Source organism: Chiloscyllium punctatum, chromosome 18 (assembly GCF_047496795.1).
Source record: "Chiloscyllium punctatum isolate Juve2018m chromosome 18, sChiPun1.3, whole genome shotgun sequence".
In the NCBI taxonomy this organism is placed as follows: Eukaryota; Metazoa; Chordata; class Chondrichthyes; order Orectolobiformes; family Hemiscylliidae; genus Chiloscyllium; species Chiloscyllium punctatum.
In genome coordinates this window covers 97,093,092-97,120,813 of record NC_092756.1, presented here as the reverse complement: position 1 = coordinate 97,120,813, position 27,722 = coordinate 97,093,092, and the positions used below count along the sequence as shown (strand labels likewise).

The 27,722-nt window shown below is 46.7% G+C and overlaps 1 protein-coding gene across 6 annotated transcripts; it reads left to right on the top strand.

Annotated features, from left to right (window-relative positions):
- On the top strand, positions 1-27,265 carry LOC140489018 (lysoplasmalogenase TMEM86A-like). Of its 6 annotated transcripts, XM_072588254.1 has the most exons (4): positions 40-62; positions 1,751-1,954; positions 17,497-17,761; positions 26,686-27,265. In XM_072588254.1, exons 3-4 carry the CDS (start codon positions 17,497-17,499, stop codon positions 27,111-27,113), a joined length of 693 nt encoding a protein of 230 aa, XP_072444355.1. In that variant the 5' UTR covers positions 40-62; positions 1,751-1,954; the 3' UTR covers positions 27,114-27,265. The 6 variants fall into 6 exon arrangements, with proteins under 6 accessions (XP_072444353.1, XP_072444355.1, XP_072444354.1 ...); XM_072588252.1 differs by lacking the exon at positions 1,751-1,954 and having other exon boundaries at positions 1-62; XM_072588253.1 differs by lacking the exon at positions 40-62 and having other exon boundaries at positions 1,290-1,954.
- Positions 27,266-27,722: the final 457 nt, after the last annotated feature.

Here is a 27,722-nt window from a genome sequence, read left to right as displayed (position 1 = left end):
GAGGGAAAGGAGCTGCCCGCTAAGCCAAAGACTCCAGCATCATGGCTTCCGGTTTCACAGTGGTAAGTAAGATGGGAATGAAGCTGGATGTGGGCATTGTCAGAGTTCGGGAAACCGTCCACACACTCTGAGAGTACAGCACACCAGTCGGGATCCTTGGTGGTGCTGGGGCTGAGAGCAGTCACTGAGTACTTCACTTTCCCCTTTCTGAACAAAACTCTCTCATCCTCAATTTCCTCTCTCAGAGAGTCAGATGTGAAAAACGTTGTCCCCTTCAGATCTTTCCCCTCTCACCTTAGATCTATGCCTCCCAGCATTGAACTCCCTGACCCAATTAACGCATTTTGTTTTAATTCACGAGACGTGGGTCAAGATGTTGAGGCTGTCATCTGTTGACCTGACCTAATTGCCCTGAGGTCAGTTAAGTGTTAACCACATTGCTGTGGGTCTGGAGTCACATGTAGGCCAGATCAGGTAAGGGATGGCAGATTTCCACACCCTCTTGGCCATTTGTGAAGCCAGTAGGGCTTTATAGTCACCCCCATTGCAAACTCCACCAGCTACCATGGTGGGATTTGAACCCAGTTCCCCAGATACATTATCTGGGTCTCTTGTTTTATAATCTGCCATTGCCTTACTCCTCCTCCTCCTGTCCCCCAGAGTGTCAAACTAAGAAGATGCTGTTCTTTCAGTGGGGAAGGCTGCAGGTTTGAGGAACATTCAGAGACAATTACTCATTAATGGCTGAGCTCAGACATCATGCTCCTCACGGTCAATAGCACATTAATACTCACTGTCAAAGATACATTGATAATAGCCAGTGGAACAGTGGACCCAGGGGAGAGATCTGTACTCTACCTATGGGTCTGGAGGAAGGGAAATGTAAAGAGAAAGATATTTGGATGTTCAGAGATGTGGAGCAGAGGCTGCTGGTCACACAGAGTGTCTGTTGTGATTCACAAACTGTACAGTAACAGGAACTGTGTGTGACCTCCTGTCCTGCTAGTTTCTCCAGCACTTCTCTGAAAAGCAAAAATATCAAAGCCTGATGAAAACAACAGCTACGTGTCACAGCAAAATTTAACCCTCACGAGACAGAGACAAACAACCCTCAGTAGCAGGTGGAGCTCAGGAATATCAGAAACCTCAGAGGAGTTTTAACTGTGTTCTGTATCACTCTGTATCTTAGTGTTTTTCTCTCTCTCACTCTCTGTCTATCTGCTTCTCACTATCTCTACCTCTCTGTCTCTGTCTGTCTGTCTCTCTCTCTCTCACTCTCACAATCTCTCTGTCTGTTGTTCTCTCTCTCTCACTGTCTGTCTCACTGCCTCTGTCTCTCTCTGTTACTGTCTCTGTCCCTCCCTCTCCCCCTCTTTCTACCTATCCCACTTTCTGTCACTGTCTTTCTCAATCTCCGTCTCTCTCTCTCTCACTCTCTTTGTCTCTATCTCTGTCTCTCACTCTCTCTCTCTGTCAGTCTTTGTGACTTCCCGTCTCTCTCACCTTCATTGTCTGTCTGTCTGTCTCTCTCTCTCCATGTCTCTATCTCTCTCACTGTCTCTATCTGTCTATCTCTCACTGTGTCTCTCTCATTGAACTTACTCCCTTATTCTCTGTCCCTCTTCCACTGTCTCTCTTTCACTCCCTCCCTCTCACTGTTTGTACCTCTCTTTCAGTCTCTTTCTCTCTCACACACTTCCCGCTTCTCCCTTTGCCTCCTTTATCCGTCGTCTCCATCATTGTTTCTCAGTCCTGGGTCGATTTTATCCTTCCATCCAACATCACTAACATCAGAAAACCGGACCATTATCACTCTCTGATTTGTGGAAGCTTCCTGTGCACATGTTGGTTGCTACATTTCCAAAAATGCAACAATGACGAGACTGCAAAGGCACCTCACTGCCTGTGAAATACTTCAGGATGTCCAGATGATCATGAAGGGTGCTAGTGAAATGTAAGTCTTTATTTCTACGTACATTGCCTATTCCTCACTGTGAACTTTAGTGTTGACACCACCCACATCCTCAGACAGTACATTCCAGATCCTAACCAATGATTGTGGGAAAGGCGTTCTGCTCATACATCCATCGCTTCTTCTACCAATCACCTTAAATCTGTCCCCCTTGGTTCTTGATCTGTCCACCACTTTCTCCTGATCTGCTGCATCCAGATCCCTCTTCATCCTGAACACTTCAATTAAATTCCCCAGCCCCCTTCTCAAAGACAAACAGCTCTTGCAGTCGATCTGTACAATTGAACTTTCTCATTTGAGAAGTTTTCGTGTTAACTTTTTCTAGAGGCTGTATAAAATCCTCAAGTAACTGGACACAGTTCCCTCGTTGGGTCTGAACCATGGTTTTATTGAAGTCTGATCATAACTTCCTTGTTTTGTATCTATTGATGGAATCCAAGTTCTAGCCATTTTATCATCCCCACCCTGTCACCTTCAATGATTTGTTCTCACATACCTGCAGGTTCCTGGACTCACATACCATCCCTCCCTCCCCTGTCATTCAATGAATTAAGCCTTCGGTCCAAATCCCTTGACCCCTCCCCCTCCCCCCCCTGAATCCTTTGATCCCCTGCTGAATTCACCGTGTCAGATTCCTTCCTGGATCTTCACTGGGTAGCAATTGAACTCCAGGTTAACTCATGCCCCCTCCCACTCTTCCTGAACCACTGAGGATCTCTGGTGAATTTCTGCAGTGCATCTTGTAGGTGGTACAAACTGCAGCTACTGATGGTGGAGGGAGGGAATTGTGAAGGTGATGGATGTGGTGCCAATTAAACGACTACTTTGTCCTGGATGGCGTTAAGTTCCTTGAGCATTTTTGGAGCTGCCCCCATTCAAGCAAGTGGGAAGTATTCCATCACCCTCCTGACCTGTGCCTTGGAGATGGTGGACAGGCTTTGGGGAGACAGGAGGTGGGTCACTATTCCCAGCCTCTGACCTGCTCTTTTAGCCACTGTGTTTAGGTGTTGAGTCCAGTTGAATTTCTGGTCAATGATAACCCCCTGGATGTTGATAGTGGGAGATTCAGTGATGGTAACGCATTTAATGTCAAGGGCCAGTGATTAGATTATCTCTCACTGGTGATGGTCATTGCCTGACATTTGTGTGGAGTGAATGTTACTTACCACTTGTCAGCCCAAGCCTGGACATTGATCAGATCTTGCTGCATTTGAACATGGGCTGGGAAGGTAGTCGGGGGACGGGGAGGAAGGTTATTTGAAATTGGAGAGCTCAATGTTGAGTTCTCCAGGCTGTAGGGTACCAAGGTGGAAGATGAGGCAGAAGGTGCACATCCAACGCATTATCCTTAAACACTTCCGCCAACTCCAACTAGACCCCACCACTAAGAATATTTTCCCCTCCCCACCCATGTCTGCCTGCTGCAAGGACCATTCCCTTTGAAGTTCTTGGTTTGCTCCACTCTCCCCACCAACCTGCCTGAACCCCCAGGTAACATCCCCTGGAAAAGATGCAAAGCCTGCTGGTGTAGCACCCCCTCATCCCCATCGGGGGCCCCAAACAATCCTTCCAAATGAGACAGAGGTTCACCTGCCTCTCTTCCAACCTAGTTTACTGCATCAGGTGCTCCCGATGTGGTCTTCCCTACATTGGGGAGACTGAATGCAAACTTAGGGAACGGTTCACCGAGCATCTCAGTCGGGCCCGCAGGGGCTAACCAGACCTCCCAGTCACCGCCCGTTTCAATTCCCCTTCCCACTCCCTTTCCAACACGACCATCCTTGGCCTCCTCCATTGCCACACCAAACCACACCACAGATTGGAGGAATAATACCTCACCTTCCACCTGGGCAGCCTCCAGCCTGGAGGACTCAACATTGAGTTCTCCAATTTCAAATATCCTCCTTCCCCATCCCCCGACTCCCTTCCCAGCCCCTCCCCCTCCCTTCCTCTCCTCCCAGCCACCAACCAGATTCATTCCTCCCATTGACCAACCAGATCGTACCCTCTGCCTGTCTTCATCTATCCCCACTTCACCACCCTGCCCCCACCACCGCCTTTATCTGCAGCTCCCCCCCCACACCCACACCCAGTCCTGAAGAAGGGTTACACTTGAAACATCGACTTCTCCACCTCCTGATGCTGCCTGGCTTGTTGTGTTCTTCCAGCCTCCTGCCTGTCTACTTTGGATCCCAGCATCTGCAGTATTTTTGTCTCTAACCATAATGAGATGAGTGGCCCTAGTTGGACCCAAACTGGACACCACAGGGAGGGTAATTACTGAGCAGGTGTTGCTATTTGCAGATCAAGCACTAGGGGTCACCAAAACCCAACTAATCTGCCAATCAGCACCAGGTTCTGGAATGGAGATGAGAAAATCTAAGACCACAGCTTGATGAGAGTAACAGGAAGATTAAAAGGTAAATATAAAAGACAAACTTTTTGAAATGAAAGATTCTAATGTTCCTTTTTGGTTTAGCAAGTGATTTGATTTGATTGATTATAGTCACATGTATCTAAGTTCATGAACAGTTTTGTTTTAGTGAGCAGTAAGTGCCGATCATAGCAAACAAGGACAAGCAGATGACAGGGTGTTTAGACTGAGTGAGGTATACAGGGTTACAGCTGCACACGAGGGGCTCAGAGCAACATCAACATTACATTTGAAGTTGGAGAGGTCCATTCAGCAGTCTGAGAACAGCGAGGAAGAAGCTGTTCTTGAATATGTTGGTCCATGTGTTTAAGCTTCTGCCTTTTCTGCCTGACGAAAGAAGTTGGAATAAAGTATCACTGGGTGGGAGGGCTCTTTGATGATGTTGGCTGCCTTTCTGAGGCAACATGAGCTGTGTAGATGGAGCCCACGGACGGGAGGTTGACTTCCGTGATGGTCTGGGATATCTACACAACTTTCTGTAGTAGTTCCATATTCGTCCAGTTTAAGGCTCTTCGGGAATCAATGTTACTGAGGAAGGTAAAGCAGAAAGAGGCCATTCAGCCCGTTGGGTCTATCCTCTTGCTCAGTGAGATCTGTGAGTTTCAAGCTATACCTTGTTGTCTGAGACACACCCACCAACCTCTCACTCCCGACTCCTTCACAAAACATTTCCATCTACCCAGTCAAATCTTAAACGTCTCAATCCCAATCAGCCCAATTGATTCGAGCAAGGAATACAACTCTCATTTATGGTTTAAAAACACAACATTCCTGCAAACCTTTCTGCCTCATTGGTCATGTCCATCCTTTGTGTGAGTGAATATGTCTGTGGATTTGAAAGTGACATCTTTAAGTTTGTCTATAAGGAATTGGTAATCCATTTTGCCGTTTGGTAAAGGATAATTTTGTTTTTGTGTCTTTGTGTTTATTAAAGAAACCTGGTGTGAGTTATTTTTTCATCTTAGATGGTGATCAGAAATAAGTGAATAAATCAGCCTTGTGGCTACACTGGTCGTTTTCACATTTGGGATGAACTGTGAGATAGTGTGGTTTGGTTTCTTGTGCTCTCCCCATCAAGATGATGACATAATCTCTCGGTACAGAATGGCCACCCCTTAATCCTGAGACCGCCACCCCACGTTCTAGACTCTCCAACGCATAGAATCCCCACAGTACGGAAAGAGGCCATTTGGCCCATCGAGTCCACACCAACCCTCCGAAGATCATCCCATCCACCTCCATAACCTTGCATTTCCCATGGCTAACCCACCAACCTGCACATCACTGGATACTGTAGGCAATGTCCCATGGCCAATCCACCCTAACCTGCACATCTTTGGACTTTGGGAGGAAAGTGGACCCCCCCCAGAGGGAAACCCATGCAGACACGGGGAGAATTTGCAAACTCCCCATAGACAGTCACTTGAGCGTGGGATCAAGCCTGGATTGCTGGTACTGTGAGGCAGCAGAGCTAACCACTGAGCCACTGCTCCATCCCTCCTGAGGGAGGGCTACGTTAATCTTACAAACCCAGAACTTTAAGTATAAATGAAAATGATTAGCTTGAACTCGGCAGACAGAAATGATCAGAAAAATATGCCATATTGAGATTAGCGCTAAAAAAAAGCTTTAAATCAGTTCAGTTAAGCAGTATATTTCCATACTCAGAAGCAGGCCAATGGGACGATCTCGAAGGATTACTGAGAAATTCAAGGAAACCTGTCGAGATTTACCAAGATATATGATGTTAGCCAGTCATGGTGTGGATTTGGGGGAATCATTTCTGATAAAACAAGATCCTTATGAATTAAGCCCAGAAAAAACAAGCTCAGATCAAAACAGAGTTTTAATCCATTCTACCAAACCACCTAATTGATTCTAACCAAAGCAGTTGGAGTTTACTGTTCGTCTTAATTTCTAAACTAGTTGGGTTGACTAGATCTTGCAGAGATAGGGCGGTGGGGGGCTGGGTCTGGTTGTGATGATCTTCAGAGGGTCGGTGTACACTCAAAGGGCCGAATGGCCCTGCTTCCACACTGTAGGGATTCTATAATTCGAGGAGAAGGAGCTGACCCACGTTGGTACTATTCTCTGAATCGCCTGCTTCGCTTTAACATGTCATAACCTTCCAGATATTATATGGATCTGGGATTTTTCTCTTCAGAGAACACACTTCCTCACTTAATGAAGTGTCTAAGATAGTAAGTTGCATTTAAGTACACTGTAGTAGGGAAAAACCTTAAATGAGATAATTTGCTCATTCAAATTTTATTGACAATATTTAACAAGCAATACACTTTAAGTGGATAAGTATTTTATTATGTAATACCAAAAGTGAAGAGGATCCAGTTTAATTTATTTATTATGACTCAAGAATGGCTAAGAACATGGAGGAATATCTAAGAATAGCTAAGAATACAATCGCCATAAAACCCAGAGTGAGTATGACCTGCTCCAGTGGAAGAAAATACCTTTTGAGGATTATTATCTGAGGCTTTGTAATTGGAGTCATAGAGTCATACAGCACGGAAACAGACCCTTCAATCCAACCTGTCCATGCTGAATATAATGACAAACTAAACTAGACCCCCTGCCTGCTCTTTGTCTGAAATCTCAGTGAAAGGTTCATGTTTTTATTATACTTAAACGCCTCCAGTTTTGTGGGTGTTTGTATCAAACCTCTGTATCGGATGCGCCAACTTACATGAGGGACTGTATCATTTAACATTATTTCTTAATGTTTCAGTGAAACTTTTTTTCTGAAGGTGTGAGCTGTTATCTAATCATATTTTTATGCTTCTTTCCTCTCTTCCTTATTCTTTCAGTCTTAGAAGAATAGAATGTCAATCAGAAAATACACTTTGTTTTCACACATGGATCTTCCTTTCATCAAGTCATAGAGTCATAGAGATGTACAGCACGAAAACAGACCCTTCAGTCCAACCTGTCCATGCCGACCAGATATCCCAACCCAATCTAGTCCCACCTGCCAACACCCGGCCCATATCCCTCCAAACCCTTCCTATTCATATACCCATCCAAATGCCTCTTAAATGTTGCAATTGTACCAGCCTCCACCACATCCTCTGGCAGCTCATTCCATCCACGTACCACCCTCTCTGTGAAAAAGTTGCCCCTTGGGTCTCTTTTATATCTTTCCCTTCTCACCCTAAACCTATGCCCTCTAGTTCTGGACTCCCTGACCTCAGGGAAAAGACTTTGTCTATTTATCCTATCCATGCCCCTCTTAATTCTGTAAACCTCTATAAGGTCACCCTTCAGCCTCCAACGGCTCCAGGGAAAACAGCCCTCCACTACTCTTTCAATTCGTAAAAACTGCTGTTAAATGTTTGTCAGCAATGTATTTTCATTTCTGTATGAGTACTGTCACATCCTTATTTCTATCGGGTGTGCGTGTGATAAGGATTATAGTGACTGGAATGAGATTGGCCAAGTGGATCGAATTGAGTATGAGATCCCTGATTGGGGCTGTTAACCCGGGACAATCGGGGAGCCCTGGCTGACAGATATAAACAGGAGATTCAGAGACTCTCCTTGCTCTCGGGACTGGCTCTGAGCTGGTTGGTCACAGCGCATATACTGTCCACGTGGGAATAAAGAGTGAGTTGGTGACCGGACACCGGCCTTTAGTGGAGTTACTTCATGGATCTCTACCATTCCTGTCTGTTGGATTGTTCCAGTATTTCTTCTGTAATTAACAATTTACTTCCATACCTCGTTATATTGTTGCTCTGTATTTCAAGGCCTCTTTCATAGTGATTAAACTCTTGTTTATAATTTTTAATTGGCTGTACTGAATACTAATTTAATCAACAGCACCTGTGTGTCATCTCCATTTAGGATTATCCTTTTTCTGCTCAATATAAATTCATAGAGGCATAGAGATATACAGCACCGAAACGGGCCCTTTGGTCCAACTCGTTCATGCCGACCAGATGTCCTCACCTAATCTAGTCCCATTTGCCAGCATTTGGCCCATATCCCTCTGCACCATTCATATTCATATAACCATCCAGATGCCTTTTAAATGTTAAAAATCACACAACACCAGGTTATAGTCCAACAGGATAATTAGGAAATACGAGCATTCAGAGCGCTGCTCCTTCATCAGGTAACTAGTGGAGCAGGATCATAAGACACAGAATTTATAGCAAAAGATCACAGTGTCATGCAATTAAAACGATATATTGAACAAACCTAGATTGCCACTTTGTGTGATTTTTAACTTTGTCCACCCTAGTCCAACACCAGCACCTCCCCATCAAAGCTTTTAAATGCTGTAATTGTACCAGCCTCCACCATGTCCTCTGGCAGCTCATTCCATACACACACCATCCTCTGCGTGAAAACATTGCCCCTTAGGTCCCTTTTAAATCTTTCCCCGCATCTTAAACCTATGCTCTCTAGTTCAGGACTTCCCCACCCCAGGGAAAAGACCTTGTCTATTTATCCTATCCATGCCCCTCATGATTTTATAAATCTCTATAAGGTCACTCCTCAGCCTCCGACGCTCCAGGGAAAACAGCCCCAGCCTGTTCATCCTCTCCCTGCAGCTCAAATCCTCCAACCCTGGCAACATCCTTGTAAACCTTTTCTGAACCCTTTAGAGTTTTTTTATTTTTAACTCCTGTGTACATCTTTATCATTAAATGCTTTAATATCCATGTGCATCCTGCTTAATTAGTTATACTCTCTAACAAACCTATAATTCAAACGACACATCATGACATAATGGACCCAATATTTCAGTATTAGCTAGTCAGACTGCAGCAGTTATGAACTGTCTACATCCCTTTCAACCTTGCTTTCACTGTCTCTGTCACACCCTTCCCCCTGCCCCATTACTCTCACAATCAAAGGTACTCACTGGTACCTTATCTTTCCCCCTATAATGATATCCCTTGAACATGCTATAAACGATAGCTCTTCTTACAATCAGGAGTATCTGCCAGATAAGTCACTTTACTAACTCATTTTTATGGCTCACTGAATCTTGAATTCAGAAGTCCACTTCGTAAAGTTAATGACATCAACAGTTTGTCCCCTGTTTGAAAAGTTCCCGTTATTGAATGTTTGCATCCATGCTTTGATCTTTGCCTGTGAAGGCAACTTTAAATGTTCTAATGGGTCTCTCTGGATACATAGACATTTAATATTGAGTATTTGTCTGTTGGCTTTATAAACGTCTCCTCAATCAATTTTTAATGGATTTTTTTTAACCACAGATCAATTCGAATCTAGTAAATTCATTTGGGAAATCTCTAATTAGTAAATAGTAAGAAATCTGAACCCTTGATTCAATCCTATGTGTATTTGTGACGATATACCTTACTCATTATTTTAGGGAGCTTGAGGGTGTCTCTCCAAAGTGGGCATGATGCCTCAATCTCACTGCGACTCTCTGTGTGGAGTTTGCACATTCTCCCCGTATCTGTGTGGGTTTCGTCCGGGTGCTCCGGTTTCCTCCCACAGTCCAAAGATGTGCAGGTTAGGGTGAGTCTGGGTGGGATGCCCTTTGGAGTGTCAGTGTGGACTCAATGGGCTGAATGGCCTTCTTCCACACTGTAGAGATTCTATGAACTTTTAGATATTCCCTACATGGCAGGCAGTAGACCTCAAATGTTTTGGACAGATATTGCTTGTAATGTTCTGCAAAATGTTGTTATTAACAGAAAACAACTCTATTTACTGGACATTAAAAGGCAGAGAAAAGAATTTCTAAACTATTGCTACGCACCTTAAACTCTACCCTTTCAAAACCGACAGATAGACACACACTCAATCAAAATTCATGATATAGAGAGCCAGTGATGGATAAAGTTAGAAGTCACAAAACACCAGGTTACAATCCAACAGGTTTATTTACAGTCCCAAGCTTTCGGAGTCTGGTATTGTGCGACTTCCAATCATGCTTCAGTTAGACAGAAAACAAATGGTTGAACGCGTCCGCTGTTGGGTGGAAGTTGAGCAAAGACAGGAGAAAAGAAAGCTCTGAAGATCAAACGTCCAGATCCCAAGGGTGGGTTAAATTGTCTCTCAAAGTCTTTTGTGATTCCAATGACCCGTCGTTGCCTGCAGGATGATTGTCATCTTTTAATATGGTGGCACCTCACACCAAAGGAAGTCGTTTACAAAGTCTGGGCACTGTTCTAACTCAGGAAGCATGGCGATGAATTTGTACACAGCCCCAGCTCCCATAGACATGAGTAATGACCGGATCATTCGTGTCGGTCTAAGGATTAATCATTAGTGAGGACAGTGGACAGGGGAATCTCCACAGCTCTTTTACAAATTTGTGGTCATGGGAGTTTTTTGTATCTATCGAACACCACATGGTCCTTGGTCTACACCACTTCCAAACGAAGACACCTCAGGGAGTGCACAGTCCCTCAGGGCTCCACTGGGATTATCAGTCCAGATTTGGTGCTTTAACCTCTGCAATGGGAGTTGAAACTACGACCTTTTAATCCTGGTGTGTTTCCTACTAAGATCTTAGACAAGGTTTCGGATGGGCAGGAGCTACCCTCCTCAAGCCAAGAAATCCAAACTGGCGAAAGACAAGATGCTCAGAAAGGGAATGTGGAAGAAGTGGCACACAGTGGGTGTGACATTGTTGGATTTTGATCCATACAGTCAGTTAGTCAGAGCTACATCTGCTTATTATTAGCTGCAATCGATAGGTCAGCATATGGCCACTATCTGAGGTGTTCCCTTTATCAGTGAGTGTGAGATAATGGAGGAGAAAGTCCACAAACAGAACAGATATCAGTAGCAACTCAGGAAGCCATCCAACAGACTACAGAGAGAAGGAGAGAGAGCGAGAGAAAGAGAGAGAGACAGTCAAACAGAGAAAGTAATAGAGGAAAATGGATATTATGGGTCATGATTCCAGAAGACAGAAAAAAAGGTTTGCGATGGTAAGTGTCAATAATAGCTTTGATGATTCGAGTGTAGGAGCTGGGATGTATTGCTGCAGCTGTGCAGGGTGAGACCAGACCTGGGGTATTGTGTGCAACACGGTCTCCTCATCTTAGGAATAACACTGTGGCTGTTGGGGGAAGTGCCTCAAAGGATTGCCAGACTAATAGCTGAGATGGCAGGACTGACCTAGGAGGAGAAATTAAACGAATTAGGATTATATTCACCAGAAGTCAGAAGAATGGGTTGGGGACTCTCACAGAAACCTGTAAAATCCGAACAGAACTGGGCAAGGATGTTCCTGATGACAGTGGAGACCAGAACCGGGGGCGGGGGGGTCACAGTCCAAAAATACCAGGAAGGCCATTGGGACCGAGATGAGGAGAAATATCTTCACCCAGAGAGTGGGGGGCCTGGGGAATTCTCTGCCACAGAAAGTGGTTGAGGCCAAAATATTGAGTGTTTACAAGGAGGGGTTAGATATAGTTCTTAGGGCTAAAGGGATCAAAGGGTATGAGGGAGAGAGCAGGAACAGGTTGTTTGAATTGGGTGATCATACTGAATGGCAAAGCAGGTTCGAAGGGCTGAATGGCCTCCTCCCAGTCCTATTTCCTCTGCTTCTGTGTGTGTGTGTGTGTGTGTGTGTGTGTATGGGGGTGGGATGTGTGTGGGGTTGACTGAGTGTGTGTGTGTGTGTGTGTGTATGGGGGTGGGATGTGTGTGGGGTTGACTGAGTGTGTGTGTGTGTGTGTATGTGGGGGTGGGATGTGTGTGGGGTTGACTGAGTGTGTGTGTGTGTGTGTATGGGGGTGGGATGTGTGTGGGGTTGACTGAGTGTGTGTGTGTGTGTGTGTGTGTATGGGGGTGGGATGTGTGTGGGGTTGACTGAGTGTGTGTGTGTATGGGTTTATGTGTGGGTGTAGTGTGTGTGGTGTGTGTGGGTGTATGTGAGTGTCTGAGTGGGTGTATGTACGTGTGGGTTTATGTGTGTGTGGTGTGTGTGGGTGTATGTGTGTGGTGCGTGTCGGGTTGACTGAGTGTTTGTGTGTGAATGGGTGTATGTGTGGGTTTATGTGTGTGGTGTGTGTGGGTGTATGAGTTTGTGAGTGTCTGAGTGTGTATATGTGTGTGATGTGTGTGTGATGTGTGTGGGTGTGTGTGTGATGTGTGTGGGTGTATGTGTGTGTGGTGTGTGTGGGTGTATGTGTGTGTGGTGTGTGTGGGTGTATGTGTGTGTGGGTGTATGTGTTTGTGAGTGTCTGAGTGTGTATATGTGTGTAATGTGTGTGTGATATGTATGGGTGTATATGTGTATGGTGTGTGTGGGTTTATGTGTGTGTGGTGTGTGTGGGTATATGTGTGTGTGGTGTGTGTGGGTGTATGTGTGTGTGGTGTGTGTGGGTGTATGTGTTTGTGATGTGTGTAGGTGTATGTGTGTGTGGTGTGTGTGGGTATATGTGTGTGGTGTGTGTGGGTGTATGTGTTTGTGAGTGTCTGAGTGTGTATGTGTGTGATGTGTGTGGGTGTATGTGTGTGTGGTGTGTGTGGGTGTATGTGTGTGTGGTGTGTGTGGGTGTATGTGTGTGATGTGTGTGGGTGTATGTGTGTATGGTGTGTGTGGGTTTATGTGTGTGTAATGTGTGTTGGTGTATGTGTGTGTGATGTGTGTGGGTATATGTGTGTATGGTGTGTGTGGGTTTATGTGTGTGTGATGTGTGTGGGTATATGTGTGTGGTGTGTGTGGGTGTATGTGTGTATGGTGTGTGTGGGTTTATGTGTGTGTAATGTGTGTTGGTGTATGTGTGTGTGATGTGTGTGGGTATATGTGTGTGTGATGTGTGTGGGTGTATGTGTGTGTGGTGTGTGTGGGTATATGTGTGTGGTGTGTGTGGGTGTATGTGTTTGTGAGTGTCTGAGTGTGTATGTGTGTGATGTGTGTGGGTGTATGTGTGTGTGGTGTGTGTGGGTGTATGTGTGTGTGGTGTGTGTGGGTGTATGTGTGTGATGTGTGTGGGTGTATGTGTGTATGGTGTGTGTGGGTTTATGTGTGTGTAATGTGTGTTGGTGTATGTGTGTGTGATGTGTGTGGGTGTATGTGTGTGTGGTGTGTGTGGGTATATGTGTGTGTGGTGTGTGTGGGTGTATGTGTTTGTGAGTGTCTGAGTGTGTATGTGTGTGTGATGTGTGTGGGTGTATGTGTGTATGGTGTGTGTGGGTTTATGTGTGTGTGATGTGTGTGGGTGTATGTGTGTATGGTGGGTGTGGGTGTATGTGTGTGTGGTGTGTGTGGGTATATGTGTGTATGGTGGGTGTGGGTGTATGTGTTTGCAGTGTGTGTGGGTATATGTGTGTGTGGTGTGTGTGGGTTTATGTGTGTGTGGTGTGTGTGGGTTTATGTGTGTGTGGTGTGTGTGGGTGTATGTGTGTGTGGTGTGTGTGGGTTTGTGTGTGTGTGTGGGTTTGTGTGTGTATGTGGGTATATGTGTGTGTGGTGTGTGTGGGTGTGTGTGTGGTGTGTGTGGGTTTGTGTGTGTGTGGTGTGTGTGATGTGTGTGGGTGTATGTGTGTGTGGTGTGTGTGGGTGTATGTGTTTGTGAGTGTCTGAGTGTGTATGTGTGTGTGATGTGTGTATATGTGTGTAAATGGGGTGGGATGTGTGTGGGGTTGACTGAGTGTGTGTGTGTGTGTGTGTGTATGGGGGTGGGATGTGTGTGGGGTTGACTGAGTGTGTGTGATGTGTGTGGGATGTGTGTGGGGTTGACTGAGTGTGTGTGTGTGTGTGTATGGGGGTGGGATGTGTGTGGGGTTGACTGAGTGTGTGTGTGTGTGTATGGGTTTATGTGTGGGATGTGTGTGGGGTTGACTGAGTGTGTGTGTGTATGGGTTTATGTGTGGGTGTAGTGTGTGTGGTGTGTGTGGGTTTATGTGTGTGTGGTGTGTGTGGGTGTATGTGTGTGTGGTGTGTGTGGGTTTGTGTGTGTGTGGTGTGTGTGGGGATATGTGTGTGTGGTGTGTGTGGGTTTGTGTGTGTGTGTGATGTGTGTGGGTATATGTGTGTGTGGTGTGTGTGGGTGTATGTGTTTGTGAGTGTCTGAGTGTGTATGTGTGTGTGATGTGTGTGGGTGTATGTGTGTATGGTGTGTGTGGGTTTATGTGTGTGTAATGTGTGTGGGTGTATGTGTGTATGGTGGGTGTGGGTGTATGTGTGGGTATATGTGTGTGTGGTGTGTGTGGGTGTATGTGTGTGTGATGTGTGTGGGTTTTTGTGTGTGTGATGTGTGTGGGTATATGTGTGTGTGGTGTGTGTGGTGTGTGTGGGTGTACGTGTGGGTATACATGTGTGTGGTGTGTGTGGGTGTATGTGTGTGTGGTGTGTGTGGGTATATGTGTGTGTGGTGTGTGTGTGGTGAGTGTGGGTGTATGTGTGTGTGGTGTGTGTGTGGTGTGTGTGGGTGTATGTGTGTGTGATGTGTGTGGGTGTATGTGTGTGTGGTGTGTGTGTGGTGTGTGTGGGTGTATGTGTGTGTGGTGAGTGTGGGTGTATGTGTGTGTGGTGTGTGTGTGGTGAGTGTGGGTGTATGTGTGTGTGGTGTGTGTGTGGTGTGTGTGGGTGTATGTGTGTGTGGTGTGTGTGTGGTGAGTGTGTGTGTGGTGAGTGTGGGTGTATGTGTGTGGTGTGTGTGTGGTGTGTGTGGGTGTATGTGTGTGTGGTGTGTGTGTGGTGTGTGTGGGTGTATGTGTGTGTGGTGTGTGTGTGGTGTGTGTGTGTGTGGTGAGTGTGGGTGTATGTGTGTGTGGTGTGTGTGTGGTGTGTGTGGGTGTATGTGTGTGTGGTGTGTGTGTGGTGTGTGTGTGTGTGTGGTGAGTGTGGGTGTATGTGTGTGTGGTGTGTGTGTGGTGTGTGTGGGTGTATGTGTGTGTGGTGTGTGTGTGGTGTGTGTGTGTGTGGTGAGTGTGGGTGTATGTGTGTGTGGTGTGTGTGTGGTGTGTGTGGGTGTATGTGTGTGTGATGTGTGTGGGTGTATGTGTGTGTGATGTGTGTGGGTGTATGAGTTTGTGAGTGTCTGAGTTGGGTGTGTGTGCAGGGTGTGTGTTTTTTGGGTTGGGGGAGGAGGTGGTGTGGTGTAGGTTTGTCTGGGAAAGCAAACACCTGGAATGGAACCGCAGTTCAGTAGCACCAGCCCTTCACCCTGTCCCTTGACCCGAATGTGGAGCCCACCCATCAGTAAAACCCAGTCACAACCGGCCTCAGTGTCATTCCCCAGCAGGCTGCACGTGTTTTGCCTCCTCCAGGGCCTAGAAGAGTCAAGGTCACCCAGTCTCAATTGGCCAAACCTGGACATAGTCCAGCACTTTCACATTGTCAGGCACAGAGTGTTTAGGCACCTCGCTAACTGCAGGTTCCTGCTTGTACTTGCCAGAAAATGTGATCAGATTGCGTGTATACACTGTACTCTGGTGACACTCCCAGTAATTGCAGGTGAATTGGAACGTGTGCTGTGCGAGGTTCTGAACTCCTAACCCCAGCACACCTCTGAAAGGGATCAAAGTCAAGGACAGCATGTCACTGAGGTGCAAACAGACAGCAGCCCTGTGTGTAAGTAAGCTCTCTGTGACCACTTGCCCCATTTCTCTGACAGCCTGTGGGTGACAGTGACTAGGCCAACCTTTGCTCCTCACCTGAATTACCCTAGAGAAGGTGACTCTGATCTATCACCTTGAACCACTGAACTCCACCTGGCTTGACTTTTCTGCACAAACCAGTGACTTGCCAGGGCAATTTCCGAGGGCAGTTCAGAGTCAGCTACTTTGTTGTGGGCCTGGGGTCATGTGTAGGCCAGACTGGGTAAGGATGGCAGTGTGTTCCAGATGGACTTTTACAACAAACAAAGCTATCTGTCACACTTGCCGTTTGCTCAGACTAATTCTCATTATTAGATTTTACTAAACAATTGCATTTCAATTCTGACGTAGACATGCAGGAGGCTGGAAGAGCAATCTTCATGACTGCAAGAAGGGTTACACCCAAAATGTCGACACTTCCGGATGCATCCTGGCTCACTCAGCTCTCCCGGCCTCCTGCCTGTCTACTTTGGATTCCAGCATCTGTAGTTTTTTTTTTGTCTCTTTTCAATTCTGACAACAGACCTGCGATTTGAACCTGAGACCCCAGAGCGTTAGTCTGAGCCTTTGGATTGTTAACCCATTGATCGCCACTGTCTGCCTTTTGCAGTCTTGGCCACAAAGCACTCTCATGATTGGACCCCAGTTGACAAAGGGGCTGAAGGGCTGGAATCTGGGGAGCAATGACCACAGAATCCTGCCAGTCTGGAAGCAGGACATTCGGCCCACCGAGTTCTCACTGGCCAATCCAGAGCCACCCCTTCCCCGCCCAACCCTATCCATGTAACCCTGTATTTCGTATGGCCAACCCACCTTACCTGGACACTATGGGCAATTTCCCGTAGACAATCCACTTAGCCTGTACATCTTTGGATTGAGGGAGGAAACCCACGCAGACATGGGGAGAATGTGCAAACTCCACACAGCTCGTCACCAATGGGTGGAATTGAACCTGGCTCTCTGGCGTTGAGTGCTAACCATTGGTCTGTTCATATAGTTTACTGTACCCAATTGGGTCTACCCAGCCAGGCTGGTGATTTAGCACAGCCAATCCTCCTAACCTGCACATCCCTAGACGCTACAGAGCAATTTAGCATGGCCAATCGTCCTAGCCTCCACGTCCCTGAACACTATGGGCAGTTTAGCTTGGCCGATCCATCCTAACCTGCACATCTTTAATGTGTGGGAGGAAACTGGAGCACCCGGAGGAAACCCACACAGAACGTGTAAGCTCCACACAGACAGTCGCCTGAGGCTGGAATCGAACCCAGGTCCCTGGCCCCATAGAGGCCGTAGTGCTAACCACTGAGCCACCGTACCACTTGACTGTGCAGCATAGAACTGAAAACTGGGTGAGAGTCGGGACAGAAACTCGGAGAGAGGGGGGGGGGGAGGGGCCTGAAAATATTGGGTACAGTATAAAACAGGTCCTCATTTGGTGGAGGAGAGAGGGAGCCCAGCGCAGTCATGGTGTAAAGACATGTCTTCTGCTTGACTCCATGTTCGGTGTTTCTCCTTCCCGTCACAGATGAAAAGTATTGGCCCGAAACTCATTCCTTTCCTGAAAACCTTCTGCATCTACTTTGTGCTGTGGCTTCCCACCTCCAACCCGTCGTGGTTCAGTGCGTTAATTAAATGCTTGCCTGTCCTAAGCCTGGGTTTCTTCGTGTTGGCGCACAGCATCAGCCAGGGGGTATATCGACCCTACGCCAAGAAAGTCCTGGTTGCTCTCCTTTTCTCGGCACTTGGTGATGTGTTCCTGACGTGGGGCGACCAAGGATTCTTCATCCACGGTAAGGCCTGCAGATTTCATCTGTCGGAATAGGGAGCTCTTGCTCAAACTCTGGTTGGACCCCAGTTGGAATATTGTGAACCGTTTTTCTCCCTGTATCTAGAATCACAGAATCTCTACAGTGTGGAAACAAGCCATTCAGCCCAACTAGTCCACACTGGCCCTCCGAAGCGTAACCCACCCAGACACATTCCTCTACCCTATTACTCTACATTTCCCCCTGAATAATGCACCTAATTTGCACATCCCTGAACACTACGGGCAATTTAGCATGGCCAATCCGCCCTAACCTGCACACTTTTGGATTGTGGGAGGAAATCGAAGCACCCGAGCAAACCCACGCAGACATGGGGAGAGTGTGCAAACTCCAGACAGTCGCCCGAGGCTGGAATCGAACCTGGGTCCCTGGCGCTGTGAGGCAGCAGTGCTAACCACTGAGCCACTGTGCCACCCCAATTTAAAGAAATAGGTACTGATATTGGAGGCTGGGGTGATACCAGATACAGAGGGACTGTCTCATGAGGAGAGATTGAGTAGAGTTATACAGCACAGAAACCAGCCCTTCGGTCCAACTCGTCCACACTGACCAAGTTCCTCAAACTAAGCTAGTCCCACTTGCCTGTGTTTAGCCCATATCCCTCTAAACTTTTCCTATTCGTGTCCCTGTCCGAATGTCTTTTAAATGTTGCTCTGGCAGCTCATTCCACCCTTTGCATGAAGAAGTTGCCCCTCAGATCTCTTTGAAATCTTTCCCCTCTTGTTCTCATTGGAGTTCAGTAGAATGCATGGCCATCTTATTGAAACATGGAAGATTCTCAGGGGCTTGACAGGGTAGATGTGGACAACCACCTGATGAAGGAGTGTCGCTCCGAAAGCTAGTGTTTCCAAATAAACCTGTTGGACTAGAACCTGGTGTTGCGTGATTTGTAACTTTGTACACCCCAGTCCAACACCGGCATCTCCAAATTCAGGGAAATAGTGAGAGAGATTGGCACAATCAAAATCTCCAAAATGTCACAAAGTCAAGTTCTGTGAACCAGCATGGAGGTGATGGGCCAAATGGCCTCCTTCTACAATGTATCTATTCTATGGTTTTGACTTCCTTTAGTGCATTCGTTCCTACTTTTACAGGGCTGTGATTGGAGATCCAGCTCACAAACACTGCACCCTCCCCTGTATTATCTCAATGTACTTGTTACCTTTGATATCTCAGTGCCACTGCTACATTCAGACTTTGGATCATTGATTTAAAGTGACCCACCTGGCAGTCGGCTCAGTGTCCACATCGCAGTGAGACTCTGGGTTTCAGATGAGACAGATGCAGGTTCCTGAAGGAGCTGAGTCTATTTTTCTGTTTGCTAGGCTTTTTTCAGTCTGTCAGATTTATTGCACAGTTTTTAACCAATCACTAGCCAGTACATTGTATAGCAAACTTCCTGATCCCTTTATCTGAGCCGGGCTGGAAGGCCCAGTTGAAGCTAACATTTTGGAGGGAGTTTGCCTTAGCAGTTATGACTCATTATCCCCACTGCTTCAGGCATCCAGATGAAGTGAAGATGAAATAAAACCATTGATGTTATGAGTCAATATTCAATGTCAGGAGAGCAAACGTCTACATTACAATTTATTTGTTGACCCAATTTCATCATCCCATTTTGCACTCATTAAAACTGATGTAGTTGGCTGCAGAACGTATCTCCCTCTCAACGTGCGCATGTACTTGTGAGAGATTCTGTGTCTGTTAGTGATTGCACGTGTGTGTGTGTGTGTGTGTGTGGTAACAACTTTAATGATAGGAATGCACTAATAAATCCTTTTTGACCAGCCACACCATGACTGTAACTGTTGATTTAATTACTGAAGTAGCCAGTGCTTTGCTTTAGAATTATTGTCAAAGTAAAAGAAACGCCAACCAGGTTAGAACATAGAACAGTACAGCACAGGATCAGGACCTTCAGCCCACAATGTCGGGCTGAACATGACGCCAAATTAAACTAATCCCTTCTGCCTGCCCCTTGGTCCATGTCCCCCCATTCCTAGCACTGATCTAAAGGTCCCTTAAATGCCCCTATCAGACCTGACTCCACCATCACCCCCTCTGACAGCACATTTCACACTCCTACCACTCTCTGTGTGAAAAACCTGCCCCTCATGTTCCCTTTGAACTTGCCCGCACTCACCTTAAATGCATGTCCCCTGACTTTAGACATTTCAACTCTGGGAAAAAGATGCTATCAACCCTTTCTGTGTATCTCATAATTTTGTAAACTTCTATCAAGTCTCCCCTCATCCATCACTGCTCCAGAGTTTTTCTAGCCTCCCCTTTAAAGCTCATACCCTCTAATCCAGGCAGCATCCTGGGAAACATCTTCTGTGCCCTATCCAAAGCCTCAACATCCTTCCTGTAATGTGGTGACCAGAATTGAACACAATACTCTTATAAAGCTGCAACGTGACATCTTAACTCTTGTATTCAATTCCCCGACCAATAAAGGCAAGCATGCCACACGCCTTCTTCACCACCCTATCTACTTGCATGGCCACTTTCAGGGAGCTATGGACTTGAATCCCACGATCCCTCTGTACATCAAGGCCGTTCAGGGTCCTGCCATTAACTGTATACTTTTCCCTAACATTTGATCACCCAAAGTGAAGCACCTCACACTTACCCGGATTAAACTCCATCTGCCATTTCTCTGCAACTGATTGATATTCTTGACAACGTTCTGCACTGTCCACAACTCCACTGAGCTTTGTATCGATGAAGTTCTTCCATAAACTTGAAATAATCTGGTTATTATCAATACAACCTCTTCTTCAATCAAGTGGTAACTGCTGATCAGCTACAAAGCTCTGATCTTGAATGAAATTTTGCCTTTGATCATTACCCCATAGAGGGCTGAACACAATTCCAATTTTAACCCAGAAAATTTTCAATATATTCCAACTTCTTCAACTTCCTTTACATCATACTTAAATATAGATATCGATCCCTAACAGTGCTGTGTGTTTACGTTAATTGGGTGTGATTGTGTATCCACGTTTGCTTGTGTGTATGTATGTATTTGTGTGTGTGTGTGTGCATGCAACTATCTGTTTTTGTATGTGAATGCATTCTATGTGTGTGTGTAAGTGAATGTGTCTCTGAGTGAGTGTGTAAGTGAGTGTGTGTGTTTCTCTGAGTGAGTGTGTGTGAGTGAGTATCCCTGTGAATGAGTGAGTGAGTGTATCCCTGTGAATGAGTGAGTGAGTGTATCCCTGTGAATGAGTGAGTGAGTGTATCCCTGTGAATGAGTGTGTGAGTGTATCCCTGTGAATGAGTGAGTGAGTGTATCCCTGTGAATGAGTGAGTGAGTGTATCCCTGTGAATGAGTGTGTGAGTGTATCCCTGTGAATGAGTGAGTGAGTGTATCCCTGTGAATGAGTGAGTGAATACATCTCTGTGAATGAGTGAGTGAGTGTATCCCTGTGAATGAGTGAGTGAGTGTATCCCTGTGAATGAGTGAGTGAGTGTATCCCTGTGAATGAGTGAGTGAGTGTATCCCTGTGAATGAGTGTGTGAGTGTATCCCTTTGAATGAATGAGTGAGTGAATACATCTCTGTGAATGAGTGAGTGAGTGTATCCCTGTGAATGAGTGAGTGAGTGTATCCCTGTGAATGAGTGAGTGTGTATCCCTGTGAATGAGTGAGTGAGTGCATCCCTGTGAATGAGTGAGTGAGTGTATCCCTGTGAATGAGTGAGTGAGTGTATCCCTGTGAATGAATGAGTGTATCCCTGTGAGTGAGTGAGTGAATACATCTCTGTGAATGAGTGAGTGAGTGTATCCCTGTGAATGAGTGAGTGAGTGTATCCCTGTGAATGAGTGAGTGAGTGTATCCCTGTGAATGAGTGAGTGAGTGTATCCCTGTGAGTGAGTGAGTGAATACATCTCTGTGAATGAGTGAGTGAGTGTATCCCTGTGAATGAGTGAGTGAGTGTATCCCTGTGAATGAGTGAGTGAGTGTATCCCTGTGAATGAGTGTGTGAGTGTATCCCTTTGAATGAATGAGTGAGTGAATACATCTCTGTGAATGAGTGAGTGAGTGTATCCCTGTGAATGAGTGAGTGAGTGTATCCCTGTGAATGAGTGTGTGAGTGTATCCCTTTGAATGAATGAGTGAGTGAATACATCTCTGTGAATGAGTGAGTGAGTGTATCCCTGTGAATGAGTGAGTGAGTGTATCCCTGTGAATGAGTGTGTGAGTGTATCCCTTTGAATGAATGAGTGAGTGAATACATCTCTGTGAATGAGTGAGTGAGTGTATCCCTGTGAATGAGTGAGTGAGTGTATCCCTGTGAATGAGTGTGTGAGTGTATCCCTTTGAATGAATGAGTGAGTGAATACATCTCTGTGAATGAGTGAGTGAGTGTATCCCTGTGAATGAGTGAGTGAGTGTATCCCTGTGAATGAGTGTGTGAGTGTATCCCTGTGAATGAGTGAGTGAGTGTATCCCTGTGAATGAGTGAGTGAGTGTATCCCTGTGAATGAGTGAGTGAATACATCTCTGTGAATGAGTGAGTGAGTGTATCCCTGTGAATGAGTGAGTGAGTGTATCCCTGTGAATGAGTGTGTGAGTGTATCCCTTTGAATGAATGAGTGAGTGAATACATCTCTGTGAATGAGTGAGTGAGTGTATCCCTGTGAATGAGTGAGTGAGTGTATCCCTGTGAATGAGTGAGTGAGTGTATCCCTGTGAATGAGTGAGTGAATACATCTCTGTGAATGAGTGAGTGAGTGTATCCCTGTGAATGAGTGAGTGAATACATCTCTGTGAATGAGTGTGTGAGTGTATCCCTGTGAATGAGTGTGTGAGTGTATCCCTGTGAATGAGTGAGTGAGTGTATCCCTGTGAATGAGTGAGTGAGTGTATCCCTGTGAATGAGTGAGTGAATACATCTCTGTGAATGAGTGAGTGAGTGTATCCCTGTGAATGAGTGTGTGAGTGTATCCCTGTGAATGAGTGAGTGAGTGTATCCCTGTGAATGAGTGAGTGAGTGTATCCCTGTGAATGAGTGTGTGAGTGTATCCCTGTGAATGAGTGAGTGAGTGTATCCCTGTGAATGAGTGAGTGAGTGTATCCCTGTGAATGAGTGAGTGAATACATCTCTGTGAATGAGTGAGTGAGTGTATCCCTGTGAATGAGTGTGTGAGTGTATCCCTGTGAATGAGTGAGTGAGTGTATCCCTGTGAATGAGTGAGTGAGTGTATCCCTGTGAATGAGTGAGTGAGTGTATCCCTGTGAATGAGTGAGTGAGTGTATCCCTTTGAATGAATGAGTGAGTGAATACATCTCTGTGAATGAGTGTGTGAGTGAGTATCTCTGAGTGAATGAGTGTGAGTGTATCTCTGTGAATGACTGAGTGTGTAACCGAGTCTGTCTCAGTGCGTGTGTGAGTGACTGTATCTGTTTCTGTTTTTGCGTGTATGTGTGTTGTGTGTTGGCTTTTGTCTCTGTGTATTGTGTGTGAGGAGGGAGAGATTAAATAATGAGGGAACACTATTCTGAAATTGAGTTCGTTACCTGCTGAAGATCCCACCCTGGAGCAGGACGGCTGAGGGTGAATTTCACTGCTCATCACCAGCTGACAGACAGGAGATATACCAGCACCCTGACATAAACTCTGCCTGCACACCCCTACCTTTAATTGCTGCACCAATGGCTTTCCAGGCCTTCCGCTGTCTGGGTCACTGATCCTGGAATTGACTTTGCAAATCTATCAACCTCTCTTTCTTTCTCACTCTCTCAATTTAAGGAACCCTTGAGACCTAAACTATCGACCATGCCACCTTGGTTACACGTCTCCATGTAAAATGTTGTCAGATTTGTATTCCTGTGAAGAACCTGGAGTCTTTAAGTTATGCTGAGGGTGCTAAACAAATGCATATTGTTGTTGCTATAGAAAGCAAAGTTCCTTGAGATGTATCTCTGTGTCAGGAATTAGGAGGTCCAGGGGTGAAGTCTTCGATAAGCGACTCAGCTGTTAGAGATCCACACGGAAAGTTTTCATTACGTAAAAATGTGAGGAACACTGGAGATATTAAACAGGAGGAACAGACACATTCACAGTGATTTGGGCATCACACTTGCCTCTCAGTCACAGCACAGTTTGTTCAAGTCCCACTCAGGGCGCATCAGAGCACAATGAGCTAACACACCCAGCACGTGACTGAGGAAGTGCCGCACTGTTGGAGAGTCAGTGCCGAGGGAGTGCCGCACTGTCAGAGGGTTAGTGCTGAGGGAGCGCCGCACTGTCAGAAAGTCAGTGCCGAGGGAGTGCCGCACTGTCGGAGGGTCAGTGGTGAGGGAGTGCCGCACAGTCAGAGGGTTAGTGCTGAGGGAGCGCCGCACTGTCAGAGGATTAGTGCTGAGGGAGTGCTGCACTGTGGGAGGGCCAGTGCTGAGGGAGTGCCGCACTGTCAGAGGGTCAGCACTGAGGAAGCGCCGCACTGTAAGTGGGGGTCAGTACTGAGGGAGTGCCACACTGTCGAAAGGTCAGTGCTGAGGGAGTGCCGCACTGTCAGAGGGTCAGTGCTGAGGGAGTGCCGCACCGTCACAGGGTCAGTGCTGAGGGAGTGCCGCACCATCAGAGGGTCAGTGCTGAGGGAGTGCCGCACTGTCAGAGGGTCAGTGCTGAGGGAGTGCCGCACCGTCAGAGGGTCAGTGCTGAAGGAGTGCCACACTGAGTGAACCAGATGGGTTTTCCTGACAATCAACAATGGCTTCATGGTCATCATTAGACTCTTAATTCCAGATTCTTTACTGAATTCACATTGCACCATGTGCCAATGGCTGGATTCAAGTCCAGGTCCCCAGAGCATTACTTGAGCCTCTGGATTATCAAATCCACGACAATTATACTCAGCCATCACCTTCCCATAAACAGTGAACCTGAAACAGTTTCTTAAGGGAGCAATGTGAGGCAGAGGGGCTGGATAGATTTAAGGCGATACCTCCCAAGCTTAGCCTCGCCCCCTTTCCCCCCACCCCAGCAGCTAAAGGCACAGCCCCAAAGGGACCTGAAGGAGCACGAGAAATCCTGGAGGATTGTGGGGCTGGAGGAGATGGCAATATAGGGAGGGGCTGCACTATGGAGGAGAATAAAAAAACAAGGACGAGGATTATAAAGTGAGGGCTTTCCTGGTTGGGGAGAAAATAAGAGCATAAGATGTAGAAGCAGAAATAGACCATTCAGCCCCTCCAGTCTATGCTGATTCAGTCAGACTGTGGCTGATCAGATAATCCTTAGCTCCACTTTCCTGCCTTTTCCCATAACACTTACCGAGTGAGAATCTCCCGAAAATAAAAAGCCAAATTTCAATCATGGGCCTAAGAGAGAGAGAGAGAGAGAGACAACTGGTGGGGGTTTAATCTGAGGGTACCATGCCTCAGGCAAGGGGAGAGATTGGATTCCCTACAGTGTGGAAACAGGCCCTTCGGCCCAAAAAGTCCATACAGACCCTTCAAAGAGTAACCTATCCAGACCCACTTCCCTCTGAATGATGCACCTAACACTATGGGCAATTTACCTGACCTGCACATCTTGGGACTGTGGGAGGAAACCAACACAGACAGTCCCCCAAGGCTGGGATTGAACCTGGGACCCTGGTGCTATGAGGCAGCAGTGCTAGGCACTGAGCCACCGTGCCACCCTTTTTAGAAGGAGAGCCCTTCATGGTGACCAAAATCTCTCAGCCTTGAAAATAGTCAACAACCCAGCCTTGACAGCTCTCTGTGGTAAAGAATTCCACAGATTCACTCCCCTCTGCAAAAGGAAATTCCTCCTCTTCAATGGGTGACCCCTTATTCTGAGATCATACCGGGTAAAAACAATGACTGCAGATGCTGGAAACCAGAGTCTGGATTAGAGTGGTGCTGGAAAAGCACAGCAGGTCAGGCAGCATCCGAGGAACAGGAGAATCAACGTTTCGGGCAAAAGCCCTTCATCAGGAATAGAGGCAGAGAGCCTGAAGGCACTTCCTTTCCACCTATCCACTCCACCCTCCTCTCTGACCTATCACCTCCATCCCCTCCCCCACTCACCTATTGTACTCTATGCTACTTTCTCCCCACCCCCCACCCTCCTTTCATTTATCTCTCCACCCTTCAGGCACTCTGCCTCTATTCCTGACTAAGAGCTTTTGCCCAAAACGTCGATTTTCCTGCTCCTCGGATGCTGCCTGAACTGCTGTGCTTTTCCAGCACCACTCTAATCCAGCATCTGAGATCATACCCTCTGCTCCTAGACGTCTCCTATACAGAGACTTGTAAAACTCTGACAGGACCAGACAGGGTAGGTACAGGGAGGGTGTCCCCGATGGTGGGTGTGCCCAGACCTAGGGGTCATGGTCTGAGGATTCAGGGTGAACTATTTAGGATGGAGATGAGGAGACATTTCCTCACCCAGAGAGTGGGGAGCCTGTGGAATTCATGACCAGAGGAAGGAGTTGATGTCGCACATTGAATGCATTCAAGGGGTGGCTAGATACAGCACTTGGGGTGAATGTGATCAAAGATTGTGGGGAAAAAGTGGGATTAGGTTATTGAGTTGGATGATTAGCCATGATCACGATGAATGGCAGAGCAGGCTTGAAGGGCTGAATGGCCTCCTCTTGCTCCTATCTCCTATGTTTCTATTAAAGTTAATCTCTCTCTGCACCTTCTCAGTAGCTGTAGCACCATATCCTGCATTCTGTTCTGTTACCCTGCTGTAACGATGTAAGGGTATGAGTTGTCTGGCTAGCATGCGAAGCGATGCTTTTCACCGTACCTCGGTACATGTGACAATAATAAGTCACATCCCAGATCAAAAGGGGGGGAAGAATCTCTCCACGGCCAGTGGGTTCTGTTTTAACTAAGAGCGATGTCCCTTTTCTGCTTTGTAGGAATGTTGATGTTTGGAATCTCGCATTTACTGTACACCTGGGCATTCGGATTGCGGCCGCTGAAGCTCTGGATTGCTCTAACGTTGCTGTCGCTGGGTGTGGTCTACTACGTTGCAGTCTACTCGTACCTGCGAGGCCCCATGATCTACGCCATGGCGGGTTACGTTGTGGTGCTGGTCATGATGAGCTGGCGAGCCCTGGCACGCGTGGCTTGCTCCGATTATGAGCGAACGTGGGGCCGGAGGTGCACAGCAGCGGGAGCTGTACTGTTTGTCGGCTCTGACCTGGTGCTGGCCATCGACAGGTTCTGCTTCACCGTGCCTCATGCCCGCGCCGTCGTCATGTCAACCTATTACGGGGCCCAGATGCTGATCTCTCTGTCAGTCGCCGAGCAGAGTGAACCGGAGATGCTCTGGAAGAGGAACTGAAATGAGAGAATCTCAAACCAACTGCAATGGATCAAAGAGACTCAAAGCAGGAGCTGTACTGTTCAAACCAACCTCACATGAATCATGCCAGTCAATACGAAATCTTTGTAATATGAATTAATCCTCTGTTATAAATTAAAACGTTAACTTTGTGAATTGAGTCCAAGTCCACATTTATAGGAAAATCAGAGTTAACGTTTTGGGTCGGATGACTGCGTTCTAAGGATGGGTTACTAGATCGGAAACGTTAACTCTGCTTTCTCTCCACAGATGCTGCCAGATCTGCTGAGCTTCTCTTTTTTTGTTTCTGATTTACAGCATCCACGGATCTTTTGGTTTCCACACTTTTACAGACAGCTTTATCATACTTAAGCACACCATTAATGACCAACTCCCTGTATTTACACAACCAGTCCATGCTCAATTAACCCTTCATTAATATGGATATTGGGTTGGTTAGCTCAGTTGGCTGGAAGGATGGTTTGTGATGCACAGCAGCACTGAAAATGCGGCACTCCCTCAGCATTGACCCTCCGACAGTGCGGCACTCCCTCAGCACTGACCTTCAGACAGTGTGGTGCTCCCTCAGCACTGACCCTCTGACAGTGT

Excerpts from the sequence above, each read along its gene's own strand:
- LOC140489018 (XM_072588250.1), top strand. The coding sequence starts at position 11,294 with ATGGATATTATGGGTCATGATTCCAGAAGACAGAAAAAAAGGTTTGCG. Across the intron at positions 11,345-17,496 it reads AGAAAAAAAGGTTTGCGATG|ATGAAAAGTATTGGCCCGAA; the intron begins GTAAGTGTCAAT and ends TTCCCGTCACAG. Across the intron at positions 17,762-26,685 it reads CCAAGGATTCTTCATCCACG|GAATGTTGATGTTTGGAATC; the intron begins GTAAGGCCTGCA and ends TCTGCTTTGTAG.